This window comes from Mya arenaria, chromosome 5 (assembly GCF_026914265.1).
Source record: "Mya arenaria isolate MELC-2E11 chromosome 5, ASM2691426v1".
Lineage (NCBI taxonomy): Eukaryota > Metazoa > Mollusca > Bivalvia > Myida > Myidae > Mya > Mya arenaria.
Window position 1 is genome coordinate 35347829 of NC_069126.1, and position 18098 is coordinate 35365926.

The following is an 18098-nucleotide window of genomic DNA, read 5'->3' on the forward strand; positions in this document are numbered from 1 at the left end:
GACAGTGTGTGTATACCACGTGATAAATTACGTCATAAATGCTACGTGGGAAGGCAATATTTTGCTTCGAATGAAGACTTTAAATAAAGATGACTTTACTATTTCTTCACGACTTTAAATAAAACATAGTGCAGTCAACGCCATTTACAGTACCGCGCCATTGGTCGTTTACCAGAGTTATAATAAGACTTTAGTTTCTTAAAGAACTTAGATAAACCTTTTCGCAAAACCGCTGCCTGATTGAGCACTGTTAAAACATTAATTAAAAAAATGTTTGTCGATGTGTTTGTAGAAACTAATTACCCTGATCGAACTCCTGTAACAAAATGAAGTTTAGCGGCATAGTCTGGCCTTTGTTTCATTTAAAAAGGTGTAGAAAAAGAAAAGTTATTTTTATTTTTTAAGTCTTTATTTAAAACAAAATGTTGCCTTCCGACGTATCTTATATGACGTAATTTATCAAGTGGTATACACACACTGTTGAATAGGAAAGAAAAAAAAAACGTTATAAAGACTTACCGTTACTACGATCAATTTTCCGTTTCCGGAACAACCAATTTGACTAAATCGTCGATGACTGCCTAGCCAGTATAAAAAGGTCTAGGTCCACAAGGAAATTCTCTTCGTTGTCATATGTAAAATTACTCCTGTTCACCATTTTATTATGAATTTGCAAAACAGATTTCAGCTTTGACACTATTTTCCCACAAATTATAAACACTTTGTAAGTTGATTTAACACCAGAATACCATATCAAGATAGTTTCGTTTTTCAGCTATCATCATTTCTTTACAATCACCATTTATATAACGTCCAAGTGGCACAGACATGGCCGCATCTCTCAATCAATACACCCTAGAAAGAGGTCCTGCAAAATTTCATTCAACCACATTAATTTCTTCAAGTATCATATACATCATGTGTAAACTTGAAAATACATGCAAGAATGCAATGTACACATCATCAAACTTGAAATTTCATACAAGAATGCAATATACACATCATCAAATGATACCTAATTGGGAAAAACATTGTTTTTAAGAACTACTTTATGGGATACAGCGACCCGAAAGCATTTCGTTGTTGGCCGACACCATAAGCAATTCAACTCCTAAAGAGTGACTCCCTTGATGAACTTAGCTTTTAATATAAAAAGGATAACAACGATCTTTAATCGATTATTTTCTACGGTTAGGATTATATCTATCGGGCATGTAAAACACATACAATTATGCAATTTAATGTGCCAGTACACTTCATGAATTGTCGCTACAACTCATTGAATGGAATGCAATGTACAATACACTTTACAAAATGGCATATGCACGTAAACTATAATTTAAGTACAGCCTTATATGTAGGTTTGGTCTCCTACTGCAACTGTTGATGGAACTCCGTCTACTTCATTCTAGTTAGTCTATAAGTCAATGTCAATGAGTAGTGACCTTTATCGGATGGTAGATTGGCGTGTCCCCTACAACAAGTACCAGGTCGTACTGTGCCTACATGTCCCAAGTGACTACAAGACCCGACTAGAAACTGGTTTTGTGGCAATTTATGCCCCCCGCCCCGAATTGCGATTGTTTTAAACTAGTTAACGAGCATTCAAATAGTGGTGACCTATATTTGGTGTAAGACGGGAGTGTCCCCTACAATTGCCATGGTGAAAATCAGCCTGATGTTCTGCAGTGAGAACCCGACTCAGTCGGAAAACTGGTTTTGTGACGATTTGTGGTCAGTTGTGCGTGTGCTTTGAACGCGAAGTGAATTTCCCAAGAATGGTGAACTATACAGAATGGTTGGTGGGCGTATCCTTACAACACATTATAGGCTGTCCTAAGCTTACTTCACTCAATTACTAAAATGAATATAGGCCAAATTTGCGAGTGCCTTAAATGAGGTTTTCCACATATATGGATTGTAGGTCGATGTCCCCGATTCAACATGTATAGGGTGGTAGTCTGCCTTCTTCACTCTAGTCAGTAGTAGACCATACCGGTGAACATACTTTGTGGCAATATTTGGCTGATTTTGCGAGTGTTTTAAACATGTTGATGTTGTTTTAATGGTTGTGACCTGGGTGGGCGTGTATCTAGTCAATAATATCTAGTCTGTGGTAGTCCGCTAATTCAACTCCAGTGTGGATAAGACCCAGCCGATGAACAAGTTTTGTGGATATCAGGTGCAAACTTTTCAAGTGCTTTGAACAAAGTAACGATTTTTCATATAGTGTTAAAGAAAATAAGATGGTGAGTGGGTGTATCCACTACATCACACGTTATGTGTTTCTCCGCTTATATCACTCTAGTCAGTACATGGCACTGCATGAAAACGGGATTTTGGGTGATTTTGGTTTGACTTAGCGAGTGATTTAAACGAATTAACTAGCAGTGACCTATATAGGTTGGTGGTCGGCGTGTCCCATTCATCACTTAGTAGGTTGTACATCCTTCGTTGGAGTACAAAACCCAGCCGAAAAACGTTTGATATGAAGATTATTGGCCAAATTTGCTAGAACGAACTAGAGCGGTTACCTATAAGGGATGGTAAGTGGGTGTGCCCTTCACAAAACATACTATTTGATACTCCGCCTACTTCCAATTATTGAGTACCAAACCCAATCGGAAAACGGGTTATGTGGCGATATTGGGCCGACTTTGCTAGTGCTATAAACGAATGCACGAGTATAAAGACTAAACGAGATTCAATAGAATGGGAACTTATATTGGATGGTAGGTGGTGGTGTCCCCTACAACACCTAGTAGATGTTACTCTGCCTCCTTCACTCTATTGAGTACAAGACCAAGTCGGAAAACTGGTTTTGTGTGAATTTTCGGCCAACTTTGCGAGTGCTTTAAACGATAAAACGATTTGAACTAGTGTGATGACTTACAAGGGGCGGTATCTTGGCGTGTCCGCTTCTACACATACAGTACGGCTAACCTTATTGAGAGACAGATCAACGAGTAAACGAGCTTTTATGGAGACGTGACCTATATGCGATGGTAGTCGGGTGTGCCACCTAGTTGGTAATACTCTGCTTTCGACAATCCTTTGGGCTGAATTTGAAGAGTAATTTAAATAAGTTAACGAGATTTCCGAGAATGGTAACGTATATGGCAAGGTAAGTTGGCGTTTCCGCTAACACCACCTCGTAGGTGGTACTCCAGCTAGTTAACTCTAGTGAGTACCAGACCAAGTCTTAAAACGGGTTTTGTTGGGATTTTGGGCCAATTGTGCCTTCATTAATTAAACGAGTTTAGCCAGAGTGCTGACTTTTATGGGGTCCGCTATTACATTTACTAGACGGCACGTCGACTCACATTATTGCAAAACAGATGAAGCATGAAAACGGGCATTGTCTTTTAATGATGATTTCATATACAATGTGTACTGTTTTACTTTCTTAGGGATTAACGTTTACTCCACTGGTACTTTCAATGATATATATATATATATCTGAAGTCGGGAAAATTTGTAATTTTAATAATATAGACAAGTTATATCACAACTGTTGTAAATATATAATTGGCTCATTGTCAGTAAACATCGAATACGGGTGTTCTTGGTGAATGTGGTCGCTTCCCATTATCTGTATATCATGTAAAGAGACAGTGCTAAACTTTTGGGGTAAAGTAATAAATTATCCGAGCTCTTTAGTTTTATCTATGTATGGTTATATTGTTATACGTAAATCCTTTGTAAACGTTAATGCAACACAGAATGTTCAAGATCTATTTGATGTATTAGATTTTAGTAATATTTGGTAAAATTATTACAATGACAAAGACTGCGTGATCAGCATGCTCAAACATGGTTCGATTTTGTTATTTACAGAATAAGTTAGAATATAACATTAAATTTTAAAAGAAATTTAAAATTTTAAAAATTATATTGAACTCGTTGATAAATAAAATTATGGAACTGCTCTGCAAAGATTTAGTTCGAAACCGGAGGATACAAGATCATTGATCGACAGAACAGGCAATGTAAAATATGTATCAATACGATTGAATCAGAGTTTCACTTATTGTTATACTAATCTGATAAGAAAGTATGACCTGAATCGATAGTTTGACACTTTTAACATTTTTTTATCCATTAGTTCTCGAACAAACGGTCGAACTACTATGATTTTTTTTTATTTAAAGCTGTGACAAAGGGGACTGTACTCTTACTGTCCTTGCTTTCGCTTTGATGTTATGTATTGCTGTATTTATTTTATATTTATATGCATTTATGAAGCTACAACTTAATTAAAGATATACGAAATAACATTACCCTATTTATAATAATTAACTTTAACGCTTAAACTAAAAAGTTTCATTTTATAAAGACAGAAGTTTTCAAGTTAACACACCATTTTCGAGCCAAATCATAACATATTCTTCAAATTCAATTTCACTTTTAACTTTTTATTCATATCTAACATGCAAATCAATATAAATATGCCCTTATCGAGAACCATATATATATATAAACAACCTGATATGACAACTTTACAACTAAGATACTCATTAAATAGATTTACCTAAGATTTACAACTTTGTATTAAACATAACTATAATGCAACCCTTCTTCTAACTATTGTCATTAAATATATACCCATTTTCAAAAGTGACTTTCATACTTGGTTTCATGTTTCATGTTGCATGAATAAATATATACATGTATACCTATATTTATATATATATGAAACATGAAACCAAGTATGAAAATCACTGTTTTAAAAGTTTCATCATTTTTGTCGACACTTTTCACAAACATGAGGAAGTTTAAAAAGAAGCGTTCAACCATATGAAACCTGTTATCTGTTTCTTTATTCGTAAAGTATTTTTCTGTAGCAAAATGTTATTATGCGAAAGGATATATGATACGGATGACAAAAAGCAGCAGATGTATAATTGTACATAAGTGTAGGATTGTTATTGTTATACAGGATATGTTATTTCCTTCCCGAATATTTTGGAATGTTAAATATTTATTTTCGTTAATACGGTCTAAATATCAACATATGTTAAGAGTGTAAAGCTATCATACAAGGATTGTTATGTGAAATTTACGAAAAAAAAACCCACACACAATAAAAGCGTCGCCGGGATGACCGATGATGAAGATGCCATGGATATGGATCGTGCAAGTCGCTTAAAGGAACAACCAACTGTTGAAAAAGATGTAATTCCTCCTGAAGTGGTCTTCAAGAAGGAAGTAATGGAAGGTAAGCAAGAAATAATAATTTCTTATACTAGTTAAGAAAGTGAGAAAGAATAAGTGGAAATGTTTTTAACAAGTGTATTTCTTTATATTATTTTGTAACGTGCGAGGCCAAAGACGCAACTGATCCCTTCTGAGAACAGCATGCTCAACCCTGAATGGCTCACTCGACTTGACTTATATACAGTATATTCTCCGTCTACACGGAGAACTGGTTATACCAATTTGCATATAATCGAGTACATAAACGTTCTACACTAACTATCGTTCAACCGGCTCCGCCACAGCATTTTCTGCATCTCTTTTAAGACTGGTGTACCTCGGAAAATGGTTTAAAATCCGCACTTCGCAAGTAGCAGCTTGGTTAATGCCGACTAATGTTGATCAAGGTCAATGTCATCTTCCTCAATGCGCTCTATGAATACATCAACCACGGCTTTAGAAAGTGCTGGTACAATTGTGTCTTCAACTATAATAACTTTTCTTTTTAAAATAAGAAAGGTTGTTATAGCTGAAGACACACTGCTTATCAGTGGATCTCTGTGCTACACTATTATGTCTCGACTCAACAGCATGTCGGCTAGACCTTTCTTCCCACTTACCGAAATGTCAAACCCCAGCAGCGCATCGTCTCTATGTCTGCTACAGCCAGCTCTGCTCTACCTCGAGTTCACCCAATGTAACCGTAAAACACTCTTTGCCCCACTCATTAAGCAGGGCCCCAACCGCTCCTTGTAACACGGTTGACCCAATCAAAGCAGGTCGCTCCACCTGCTCGTACACTCTGCGTGGAACTATGGTTCTTGTAGCCCCTGTGTCCGTTGTGAAAATTACAGGCGCAATACCGACCCTACCTTCCATGTAGATCCCACTTTCAAGGTTACTCTTAACCCTACGTTCTTCCCGCCCCTGCTGCTAACGCCCCATCCTGTCGTTAGATCAATGGCCCTCGTCTTGATCAACGCCCTTTAATTAGACGCCCCGCTGGCCTCGAGAGAAGGTCCCTGCCTGTTATAAGGTAAGATTCGATTTTGCTGTGTTATGTACTGACGCGCTGAGTAGCCTTTGGCATAACTGTTTTTTCATCTTTCTTCCTTTGGCACTCTCGTGCGACGTGACCCTGCTCATGACAAAAAAGCATTCAATTGTACTACCCTTTCTTTGTGTATACTGGAAATTCTGTTTCGCTGCGGCTTCCAATTTGCTTAACCTTTTCATTAGGTTTTTAATCAGCTTTCTGTTCATCACCTGGTTCGGGCTTCCAGTCAGATTTGTTTCTTCTGTGGTTAGGAAACTTCATACTTGATAATCGCCTGGCCATTTGGTCATTTACCCTATCTTGGTCGTCATATCCGTCATCAACCAGCCGCCGTGCTGCATGCCTGCCTCTGTCAGAACTCGTCCCTGTTCTTAATTGCGATAAATTCTCATTGAAGAAAACAGCCTCATCTATGGTCTTGAAATTTGAAACTTAACCGTCACTCTTACTTTTTGGTCGAATAACCCATCCAAAAACCTCTGCACCAGATCCTCTTCTGATGTTCTCCGATCCCTGAAACCATTGTCTTTATCGTACAACATTTTGAGCTCCGCTGCATAGTCCAGCACCTTCTCTCATCATGCTGAAATTTGTTGCGAACGATCTGGCCGTTTTAATGGCTTTGGTTCTGCTGTTAAGTTCACTCTTCAAGTCTTTAAAGTCGCTCTATATAGCATGCTTAAGTTGTGAAAATACTAACTGAGAGGCCGTTCCGCCGAATCTCGGCAGAAGCTGGTCTGGCATCTCACCTTCCGTCCATTGGAACCGATTGAAACCTAATGTTGCAAAACCCTTCGTGTGGTTCTGGTCCTGAAGTGGGGAAATGATGTCGACCTGCAGCCTCACTTCACGTGTATCCAGCTCGGCATACATCACAGGCTGGTAGCCCCGTGCTATAGTTAGTGGTCTCTACCCGTTCGAAGGACGACGCCTCTGCAGTTAAATGCTGACTCGATCTCTGCCATGCCTGGAAGCTATTATTATTAACACCACCTGTTGTTGTGGAAGCCGTAGTAGCGTCACTCGTGCTGCTAGCCATGTAATTTTTAAGGGACTGAAACTCCTTCGCCATATCTTTTAGAGCCCTCGTCACTCCAACCATCATCTCGTGCAGCTGCCCGACGTTTTGGTGTTCATTTGAAATCGCATCTCCAAATGAACCGGACTCGCGGAATCCAAAGTTTCGTATTTTTCTGCGCCATCAGCTGTCCCTGTGGTATTCATAATCAACCCCCCGCTTTCAACCTCCCTAGGTGTGGCCATACTTCAACCCCGTGAATCCCCGAAGTGTCAGTATAAATCGATCGTATCACTGGACCTGTTGTAAAAACAGATCCCATCGCTGCCACCAAAAAGTTGTCAGGGGTTTGGGGTTCTGTTAATCGGGGCCGGCTTTCATCAAGGACAGGGACACGCAATGGCTAAACAAATCGTGTAGTTTAGCGATACTTTTCAGTAAATACACCAATTATTACGGTATTTCTCTTTAAGACTGTGATATACAGTTTATGTTCATAGTTGTTCACCAGACATTTCTTTATGATATTTCCATGCCTTAGTTTTGACAAAATACCCATTGATTATCGCGTAAATCTGTGACCGTATATTATATGTACTTGTGTATAGTTTATATTATAAAATAAAAATGCATTTAAGTCAGCCTTCATTTCCACATTCAGCACTATCATTAATGAGAGTATATCAATAATTGTAGATCAATATAGGTGCTTGGCTAATGCACTTTCCGATTGATGTAATTGGTGTAATGTGTTTATTTGGCGATGTGTTAAAATGATGTGTATCAAACCTTAGCAATACTATAAGTTCTCGTCTGTATAACTAACTAGATTTATTTTTGCATAAAGATTGCATGTCATTCAATCATTTACCGAATCTCGTTGATCATATACAACGAAAATTGATTGCATTACCAAGGCATTTTAAAGATGCACTATTACTCCCAAATAAGATTTACCACAGTTTATGCACTTGATAAGATGTACCAAAAGCATGCATAAAAGTGGTTCATATGAAGGATACCAGTCTAATTTGAAAGAAATGAGCAGAAAAAACGGTATTTCTACCTTATGAGACTATAGAAGATCACTGTAAATCTTTTAGCATTCACCAATCATTTAATATTTTTGGGTCTTCAGCTATTAAATACACAGTTATAATCTTGTTATCAATAGTTAATATTTTCCATAAATGCATTATTCAGTTAGTCGTTAATGATTGATCACTTAAAAGCTATGTTTGTTATACATGTGTTTGTATTGATTTTGGATAGGTGTGTCACTTTAATATAACTGTCTATACAGCATAGCCTTGTTTTACGTGTTCGAACAAAGAATGGTTTCAACAATCTTGATTGACCCCATTTTCGTTTACATTTTATTCTCATTATTTTACTTATTTGGTCCTGGAAATGGTTTTTATAGATATGATTATCATGTGATCCTAAATATTACAAATAGTTAAAACATGCTTGTGACGTCATCCATTGTTTTTTCACTGTATATTGTTATTGGACTGCGTTCTGTTATTAATTCTACTAACTGTCCAATATTTTAAGAATGGACTGTCCAATATTTTAAGATTGGACAGTCATTGTTCTTATAATGGACGGTCTGTAGAAAAAGTAGTATGGTAGCATCAAGACGTGTGTTTACAAACTTGTTTTTCTTGCATTGTGTAAAACTATGCACTTATTTAAAGAAAACAAACTTTAAAACCTTTCTTTTACTAAGGTTTAATAAAAAAATTATAAAATGTTGATTTTAATAAAATCCCGACTTTTAGGTTGTAACTACTCAATGCACAATGAAGATGTGACTGAGGTTTGTGCATCCCTTAGGGAAAAGGAAAATGTTTATTAGTTGTACGTCCCTTGAACAGTAGAAAAAATACTTTAAAAGTTTCCGTATTAAGTGAATAATACACAAGGAAATCACAGTTTGCATGTGTTATATACAAGTAGATGTTTTAAGTAAAATTAAGATGGCATAAATAAAAACCTTCGTTACTCTCAACCCGACCATTCTTAATCATTAGAATATACTTAGAATACAACCTCATTGGCTGATATACTATCAACGCAAACTCTGACGCAGTGATTGTGTATCGGATGGGTGGCAGTGGGGGGATCTTTCAACACCCGCGAAAGTTGAAATTCTTAAAGATTTATCCTAGTACTAAATGATTGCCTATCTGCCAATTCATTGGATGTAAATAGAGGTTGTATTCTAAAAGTGATTATTTCAAACACTTACAATTTATATGTACATGCAAATGAGCGCAACATTATTTTGATTTGTCTAAGAGATTTTCATGATTTGAATCTTTTCAAATGGCGAGACAGTGTCAAATAAGTTGACAACAGCGCCATGAATTCATGATTTGACTTCGTTGTTGAAATGTTTTAAGTAATTGAAACGCCTCAAACTGTCAATTATGTCACCCTCACATATTGTTTTCTTTTGTATATAGTGTTGCTAATGTTCCATGTATGTCCTATTGCATAATTTCACTTTTAAATTATGTTTTCTATTCTTTTATACATATTACTGTGGAGGCAATTAAAACAGTAAATTCAATTAAATTGAATGCAATTGTTTAACGTAACAATGTCATTTTATTTTAATGTACATTCCACCAAATTGCTTCGTGGTTAATAACTTAAAATTAAGATAAAATCCCAATGATTTCAAAAGGACAGTTTGTATTAATAATTCAAAGTATCAAAGTTTATAAGAACATTGGCATAATGTATTTTCCCATTAATTTCCAAAAAAAAATATGGCCATAATACATAGTTATATAAGGCTTTCCGGTGATTTCAAGAGATACATTAGTAAAATAAAATAAATTGATACTTCACTGTTTGTAACAGTGAGGATATCAATTTACCTTTTGTCACTGTTTTGAGATTGAAGCACATTCTCACGTCCAAATCAAACCTAAGGGCATAGGGTTTGGAATAATTTCAACGACAAAAGATCCGAAATCATAGAGACAGCCATGTGCATTGAAATAATGAAATATAATTGAAATAAAAATGATAAGGAAACGGAACTTTCCTAAAATTCGAGGTATGTAATTAGTTTTACCTAGCTCCTGTGACAGGTATTCCAATTTTGTCAATTATATAGCATTAAAATACCGCTAGTATTTTTTGTGTCACTAAATAATAATTGAATATATCTTTGGCTGTTGTCAAAGCTTGTTCCTGAACCGTTTATGTTGTTTTATTATAAAATACAGCATCTTGAGTTCTTAACTAGAGCACCCATACGACAGTGTGAATGAAGAGTCCATGTTAACTGACGAACAATTAGCCGGTAAAACTGCATCTGCCGCGATAAAGGACATCCACACGGTTTCATCAACTAATCGTACACGTCGTTTTGTGAAAAAGAAAAGCACTTCCAATGTCGAAACAAACTGTGCCTCAAATCCCGATTGTACTGATGGTGGTTGTTTGACAGTATCAGAGTTGAATTCACACACAAATAAAACACAGGGAAGCGGAACGACGTCCATATCAAGTGAGTTTCTATAGTTGCTATTTCATTATCAATGATAAAGATAAATGGGGTAAATTTTTATTTGATTTGGATTGGTTTTTTTTAAATATGACCAAAATGAATGAATATTTAAAAAATGTGCAAAGAAACGGACAAATTACAGAATATCTCGTAAACATTCTGTGTTTTAAACGAGCCCTCAGATCTAGGCCAAATATAATAATTGTCAGTAGTATTGGTCCCAGTTTAAATGAATAATAAAAAGCGCTAGTTCTGTAGTTGTGTGCTTTTTATAACTGTATCGTATCTATGCGGAATTGGCAGTGTTGCTCCGGCATAATTCATTCGGTCGGTAATGTGAATTAGTTAAACAGTGTATAGGCTTTGCTCTACTTAATTTGATTGTCTAATCTAATATTTTCAATTTAACAATGACTGATAAATGTTGGTTCAAGTTTAAGCTTGTGTTTACTTGAACTAGTTAAACCATCTAGTGAACTGTTGTTTCGCTGATCGTTCCAATGCGTTGACCTCAACATTTATCGGTAATGTTGATGCATGTTTGATATGTTTTTTTGTTTGTATGTGTACGTCTCGATCATTTGTTTTGGCTTTAACTGGTGCTTCGGCTACTGGGCTTGTCGTTGTATTTTCCATTGAATTGTTTAAGAAACTTTGGGTCCACCATTACCTCCAGCAAGAACATCGAAAGAAGATGTCCATCCAACATCTTTAACATCAAATACCGTACGGGTTTTTAATGAATCCATTCGAATTCGTCGGCCTATAACGGGCAATGTTAGATGTGTTGGAGAAGAAACATCAAGCACTACATCAAGTCGTATAATTGTGAAAGGCTTAGATGATGTTGATGATCTTGATAGCGTCAAATCGTTCTTTCAAGACACACGTCGATTTGGAGTGGGTTATATAACATTCATTGAACGATGCGATATTACAAACGCTTTTACCATTGAATTTCAAACACCCGAAGGTAATATCGTATAATTCCTTTTGATTTTTAAAAAACACAGTGTATTGAAATCATTGGCGAGTTTATAATAAATAAATATGTTTTCTAAGACTGCGTTTAAAGCAGTATAGTAAATATTAAAATGAATATTTTGTACTGGGCCCATGTTTACTAACGCCTTGAAAAAGGAATCTAAAACTGTTACACAATATCCTTAATATAATAATAATATGTGCAAACTATTGTAAAACGTGTTATTCAGAACATATAAGTATTTTAACTCTAAAGAGAAAATAATATTCCCAATTTTGAGTCTGAGTTTCAAATTAAGACTGGAGAAGTAAGTGATTGTGGGCCAACTATAATATTCACTCTTCCTTTTACGCAGCTGCACAGTCGGTACTTACGAAAGCAAGATCAGGGACACTACGATTCGGCGATTCTAAAGATAACATGACTATAGAACCGTGTCCAGAAAAAGACAAAAAGTGTCTGCTTGTCAATTGTATCGATGTTAGCTCTACACAAGAGGCTATTACAGAATATCTTCATGAACACTGTGACATTGCCAATGAGAGAATTATGAGTATACTATTTGGAACAAAAGAAGGGGCTGCAGTTATTCAGTTTGATTCACCAAGACCAGGTACTTTTTTAAAACTTTGAGCAGTTTTTATCTTTTATCTACAATTTTAAGGCCTTCGATCAGGATAATTTAGCATGGCTCAAAGTTATGCCTCTACACAGGTCTTGTACCGGTAGTTCCGATTATTATAATACAATGCATAAGTAATTCTCAGTTATTTAAACTTCAAATACTGTATTACAGATATCGAAACCATTCGGAAACGACTGAGTAAAAGGCCGTTCAGAGGGAAATTGTTGAGATTTGATGAGGTAGAAACATGTAGAAGCATTATTGTTCAAAATGAAGATCCAAATCTGTCTGAGGATGAAATTGTAGAATACTTCTCAAAAATGGGCCAAAGCGGTGGCGGAAAGATAGACGCAGTCCATATCTACCTTCCCCTAAATGCATATGTTGTTGTCTTTCGATTTGCTGAAGGTAAGGTTTTGTTTCGTCGTTTTGTTGTTTATGAATCGTTTTCATGTGCGCATTTTGACGGTAAAATTTTAACTTGATAAACTATTTCGATATAGTTTTATTATAAGAAGTAGTCTCCTTAAAAGTGATTGGAAGTTTTTGTAACGATATCAGGCAGTTTTAACATAATTATTTAAGATGATCATTTTATTTGTTTCAGATGCTCAACGTGTTTTAGCGCAAAATCCGCATATTATCAATGCAAAAGCACTAACTGTTGAGCTCACTGTTGATCCATTCTTTGCAAGTCTTCAAGCAACGTCTATTAATGAGATCACTACACAAGAGCCTCTTATTTTCAACGATTTGGACAGATACATCGTTAGGTTTGTATTTTTTTGTCTTCTTACGTTATTAGATCTTTATCGAGAGGAACGAGGAGTGTTGCATTATCTTTATGCGTGACCATGTAAACCATTTACGTGGTAATTATTAAAAGGGACTCGTTCACGTTTTATAGGATCAGATAAGGATTTAACAACTTGCTTGTACCATTGATTAAACATCTACACAAGTTCAAGTAAGCTCTAGTGTTGATATTTATTGAAACATGTGATATAATAGGGTCTATTTTGTCTTACGCAATTGAAACTTGAATCATTTTAAGTTTGCGTCTAATACATTCTGTACAATCTGCCAGTTGCTGTTTGGTCTTTGTTTATTTCAGTAGGTATAATAACTCAACGATAACAACTTTATACAAAAATGTTGCCAACATAAAATATGTGAATGAGTTGTTTAAAATAACACAAAATTAGAATAATTAAAATCAATTATTGTTCAACGCTTTTCATAATATTGTTAAGGTACAATCGAGTGACAATTTGCCACGGTATGTATACAATACATCTACAATCAACGTTCAAAACGTCTGTTTACAATTTTATATTTTATCGGTATGCCTCTGAATAAAATCATCTACTCCTGTACCTGAACATGTAGTTTCTATTCAGGTAATGAAAGAAAAAAAGTTTCTGCTTCTCCATTTTATGTCACCTACAACCTTTTTAATGCATCCCTCGTATTGCGTTAAAAATGTTTCAGATTTGTACAAAAATCAGACGAATATCGAAATGATTTGGAATGTAAAATAGCTACGCTCAATGGAAAGGTGGTTTGGCCATGTGAATCGTATTCTGACGGAAACGACGAAAGTGAAAAACACCTGCAAGTTATTTGTACAATTGATCCGAGCAAAATGCCTGTTAAATCTCTTAAAGTGATTCTTAAAAACTGGAAGCACATTTGTTCGCGAAACATTCAACACTTTTTTCAACAATTTGAGACGACGAAAGCAATTTTGGTCGCCGACCAGGTGTGTATATTTCCTTTTCCTAGGTTGCATAAAGTTTTAAAGGTATTTTGGTAATTTATAAATTGTCGCTGCCCTCAACAGATCAACAATGGTCCGTAGCAGGGATGTAAGTGCTTGTGTGACAATACTGTATAGACATAGAGCAGCATTTAACTAGATAAACTTGCCAATCTCAATATTACGTTCGATCCACATAATAGTACTTATTAAGACTTTAATTGCAAACAGGTATTTTAGTATATCTGCTTTATGGCAAGTCACTTAAATAAGGCAGTGGCAACACAATTGTATTAAAATGATCCTACTATACGGTTGGTATGTAATCAACTGTGTATATGCCATAGTTAAATTCTACTTACGTTTTACTTACACATAACCCACAATGCTTCTTTCAAGAGTTTATGTATTGCACTGTATTGAACATGTTTTACTCACCATCTAGGTCTGGAACACCTTAAATCAGTACATTGACACAATTGGCGACACTAAATGGAGGGACAGAGCTGCGTTCAGAAATAACCAGTTTTTAAGCGTGAGAATAGTCGGACGAAAGGAATTTACAAAAGACTTGCACGACATCATTGAACAGAAGGTGGATAAATTCGAAAAAGATTTTGTCGCTTTACATAAGACAAATGGTGTACAAAAAGTTATCCAACTCAATTCCAACGAAATGTCTCTTCTTCGGTATTCAAGGGCTCTCGAAAAAATAGGAAAGCGAATGCCTACCGTTGTGATAAAACCGTTAGACGTAATAGATGGCCTTGAACTTTCGGTAATTATAAATTAGGGTGTTAAAGGGACTCGTTCAATGTTCATAGGGTCAAACATCAAATAATTAATTCATGTAAGATGTAAAAAAATCGTTTGTAGCAATGATTAAACAAAATCAAAGGTTCAAATAAAAGCTCTATTGTTAACAGATATAGAAAAAGGCGACATAAAGTTTGCAAAATTCTGTTAAAACCTGAGTACCTTCATGTTGCTGTTTAGTATGTGTTAATAAAATGTGAAAGCAATCAAATGTGACAAAGTCTTATGAAATGATATATCGCCATTGAAAATATGTGAACGAGTCCCCTTTTTTAAAATCTTACTCAAACATGTAACCTAGTATTTATGGATACACTCGCAAAATACTAGTGCATTCAAATATTTGCACGCACGAGCACCCGCAGTCATTTGTGACAACTAAATCAAAATGAAAGACCTTCAAGTTGAATGAATATCATACATGTTATCGTTTACCATATAATGTTTCAAACATATGTTTGGTATATATGTTGAAAAAAATATATTTAAGCTTAAAAAGATTAAACATCTTGACATCTTTGGTATGAAATTGTTCAATTGTCACAGTGTTGGACAAGATAAGTTCAACAACACATTCAATATATCTCTGTCCTTTTAGAAACAATTCTATCCAGATATGTACAGGGAGCGTAATTACCAAAAAATCTTTTGATTTAGAAATCAAATATCACAGAACCTAGAGTACAACAAATTTATTGATTCCAGTGAACAACTTTTAAAAAGCAAAACGATGATAAGAATCTGATTTCAATATGTACTTTAAATATTTATTTCAGGGTGAAATCGATTCGATCGAAGAAGTAATCGATACAATACAGTGCAGCTTGAACAGTTATTCGAGGGAAGTGCTAAATAGCGCCAAACATGGTTAGTATCCAGTAATAAACATGAATTGGCCGAATGTTAGAACTTTGTTAACAATGCTGTTAACGTCATCGTTGTTAACTTCAATTATGCATTACTCAAGAAGTTTTATATAAACACAACTACTTACAAATAATAAGAACACTTATTCTGCTGTGCTTTTTTTATTTAAACATATTAGTTTATCATATGCTGTTTCAACTTTAAACGTTTTTAACTTTTAAATAGTTCTGAATAATCGGTCAAATGTATCGTTTATATGACCCGGTATATTTGTCTCTTTTCGGATCAATCATATATAGACGCTGAAAAATTAATTAAAGAATAGTCCAAGTGTTTAGGACATGTTTTAACAAGCTTTGTATAATTGTATATGAGGATTTTGTCCACATATGTATTGATAATTATATATTTATTGTAATACTAGTATCCATAATTGTTTGACTGTCTGTATTTTAAAATTGACCATATGTGATTAATTATTGTTATTTAAAGTAAACATATTCTACATTTTAGCTTTAAATGTTCGATTTCACTTAAGATATTACTTAAATGTATTATCATGTATATATTTAATGTGTCTACTTTAATAAATATCAATCAATCAATAAGAACTGAACATTAATAACGAAACAACTTTGTTCACTCGCACAAGTGGGTATTTTTTCCTGTTTTAAGGAATAACTTGTAAGACACTTGACTTACTGAAGACTCCGGAAACTGAGGCCTACATCGCCGATAAAATGGATAAAAAGATAGGAGGAAATACCAAAGCTTGCTACGGTCTAGACATCGACAACAACGTTGAGGTTTGTGCTACGGATAAAGAATCTCTTACGAAAGCCATCATAATTATTAGAGATTCAATCAAGGAAAAAGAACTTAAATCAGTAACTCCACGGCATCGAGCTATGCTATGTGGACATGACGGTGATATCTTGTTTACCAGTTTGCAGGAGAAACACATGGGTCTTTTTATTAGCTACAAACACAAAGATGGATCGATTAGCTTTGTCACCATTGATTCTATTTTTGAGGAGGTAGAAGAGATGATATCACTGTTTATAGACAACCATGAAATAATTTCGGAATTCATCGAGGTTGGTAGTGGTCGTTTAGCCTACCTTTTGACGTATAAAGCAAACGAGCTTGAAACCATTGAAGACGAATACCGACCAAAAGGCGTTGAGATATCAGTTGTAGAAGGGATGAAAAATGGCTTTTCCATTAAAGGAGAAAAACAATATTGTCGGGAAATAGGTCAGAGGTAAGATGTATATAAAATAATTTGCTCATGTGATTGTTACGCAGAATGTTAGTTCGCGTTCACCCGTTGTTATTTGATGAACCATTGTATGGATCCTATTATTATAGCGCTACCGTTTAAATAAACTTAACTAGGATCCCCTTTTCAACATAGATAATGTATAACAAATAAAAGTACCTTAACAAAGGATTGTTTTCATAGAAAGACCTCTCTTTAGCAGTAATGTATACATCGTTGAATCTTGATATGCTTTACATTTATTTTCATTTAACGTTTGACAGATTACATCTGATGGTTGACATAATCATTGAAAGAAGTCATGAACTAAAATGGGATGGTTTCCATGAATGCCTCAAGGGAAACAAAGGACCCGGCGTTCAGTCCAAGATTTCAATGATTGGGCTTGAAAATAAATGTGTGGTAAAGATATTGCCAAATGAAAGAGACGACCCAACAAACAATAGCGCCAGTTTGATCGATACGAAGTTTTTCACCACAATTGGGAATCTAAACAAATCTCTGTACTTGGTTGCGGGTGATATTACCGACCTTGATGCTGACATTGCTGTCATCCCATCAAATTCAAGTCTTGAGCTTTCTGGTGGTGTCGGGCGAGCAGTAGGAGCTAAAGGTAGACATAGAAACGTTTTGAAAAATCATAAATCTCAAGCACGGGCTCGCTAGGTTCAATTTTCTCATTTCCCTGGTAGTTTAAACAAATAACCGAATTTGTACACTATATATTTTATATGTTATTTCCGCATGGCTCGTTGAGTGTCTGCGTGTCTTTTGTTTGGCGCTTATGGATCATAGGTATTTATACCGCCGCAAAAAGAAAAAGGTGTGCATAGGAGTGAATTTTTCGGTCGGTGGGTCTGTTAGTTTTTACGGTGTGCGGACGATAACTCATGAAAGGATTGAAGGATATAAATAGTTTTTGCTACACTTGTTTAACACTAGTTTAACACCGGAAGCTACAGTT

At 35.4% G+C, this 18098-nt stretch overlaps 1 protein-coding gene across 2 annotated transcripts in view; it reads left to right on the top strand.

Moving 5' to 3' along the window:
* Window positions 1-4764: 4764 nt before the first annotated feature.
* Window positions 4765-18098, top strand: part of LOC128234271 (protein mono-ADP-ribosyltransferase PARP14-like) — a 28353-nt gene continuing 15019 nt past the window's right edge. Inside the window, exons 1-11 of one of the 2 annotated variants that reach the window (XM_052948413.1) lie at window positions 4765-5218; window positions 10537-10800; window positions 11450-11773; window positions 12141-12398; window positions 12582-12818; window positions 13018-13183; window positions 13902-14172; window positions 14615-14947; window positions 15762-15852; window positions 16528-17116; window positions 17398-17747. In XM_052948413.1, coding sequence (XP_052804373.1) covers window positions 5101-5218; window positions 10537-10800; window positions 11450-11773; window positions 12141-12398; window positions 12582-12818; window positions 13018-13183; window positions 13902-14172; window positions 14615-14947; window positions 15762-15852; window positions 16528-17116; window positions 17398-17747 — 3001 coding nt within the window. In that variant the 5' untranslated portion in view covers window positions 4765-5100. The remainder of the gene's footprint in view (window positions 5219-10536; window positions 10801-11449; window positions 11774-12140; window positions 12399-12581; window positions 12819-13017; window positions 13184-13901; window positions 14173-14614; window positions 14948-15761; window positions 15853-16527; window positions 17117-17397; window positions 17748-18098) is intronic. The other variant, XM_052948414.1, reaches the window with a different exon arrangement.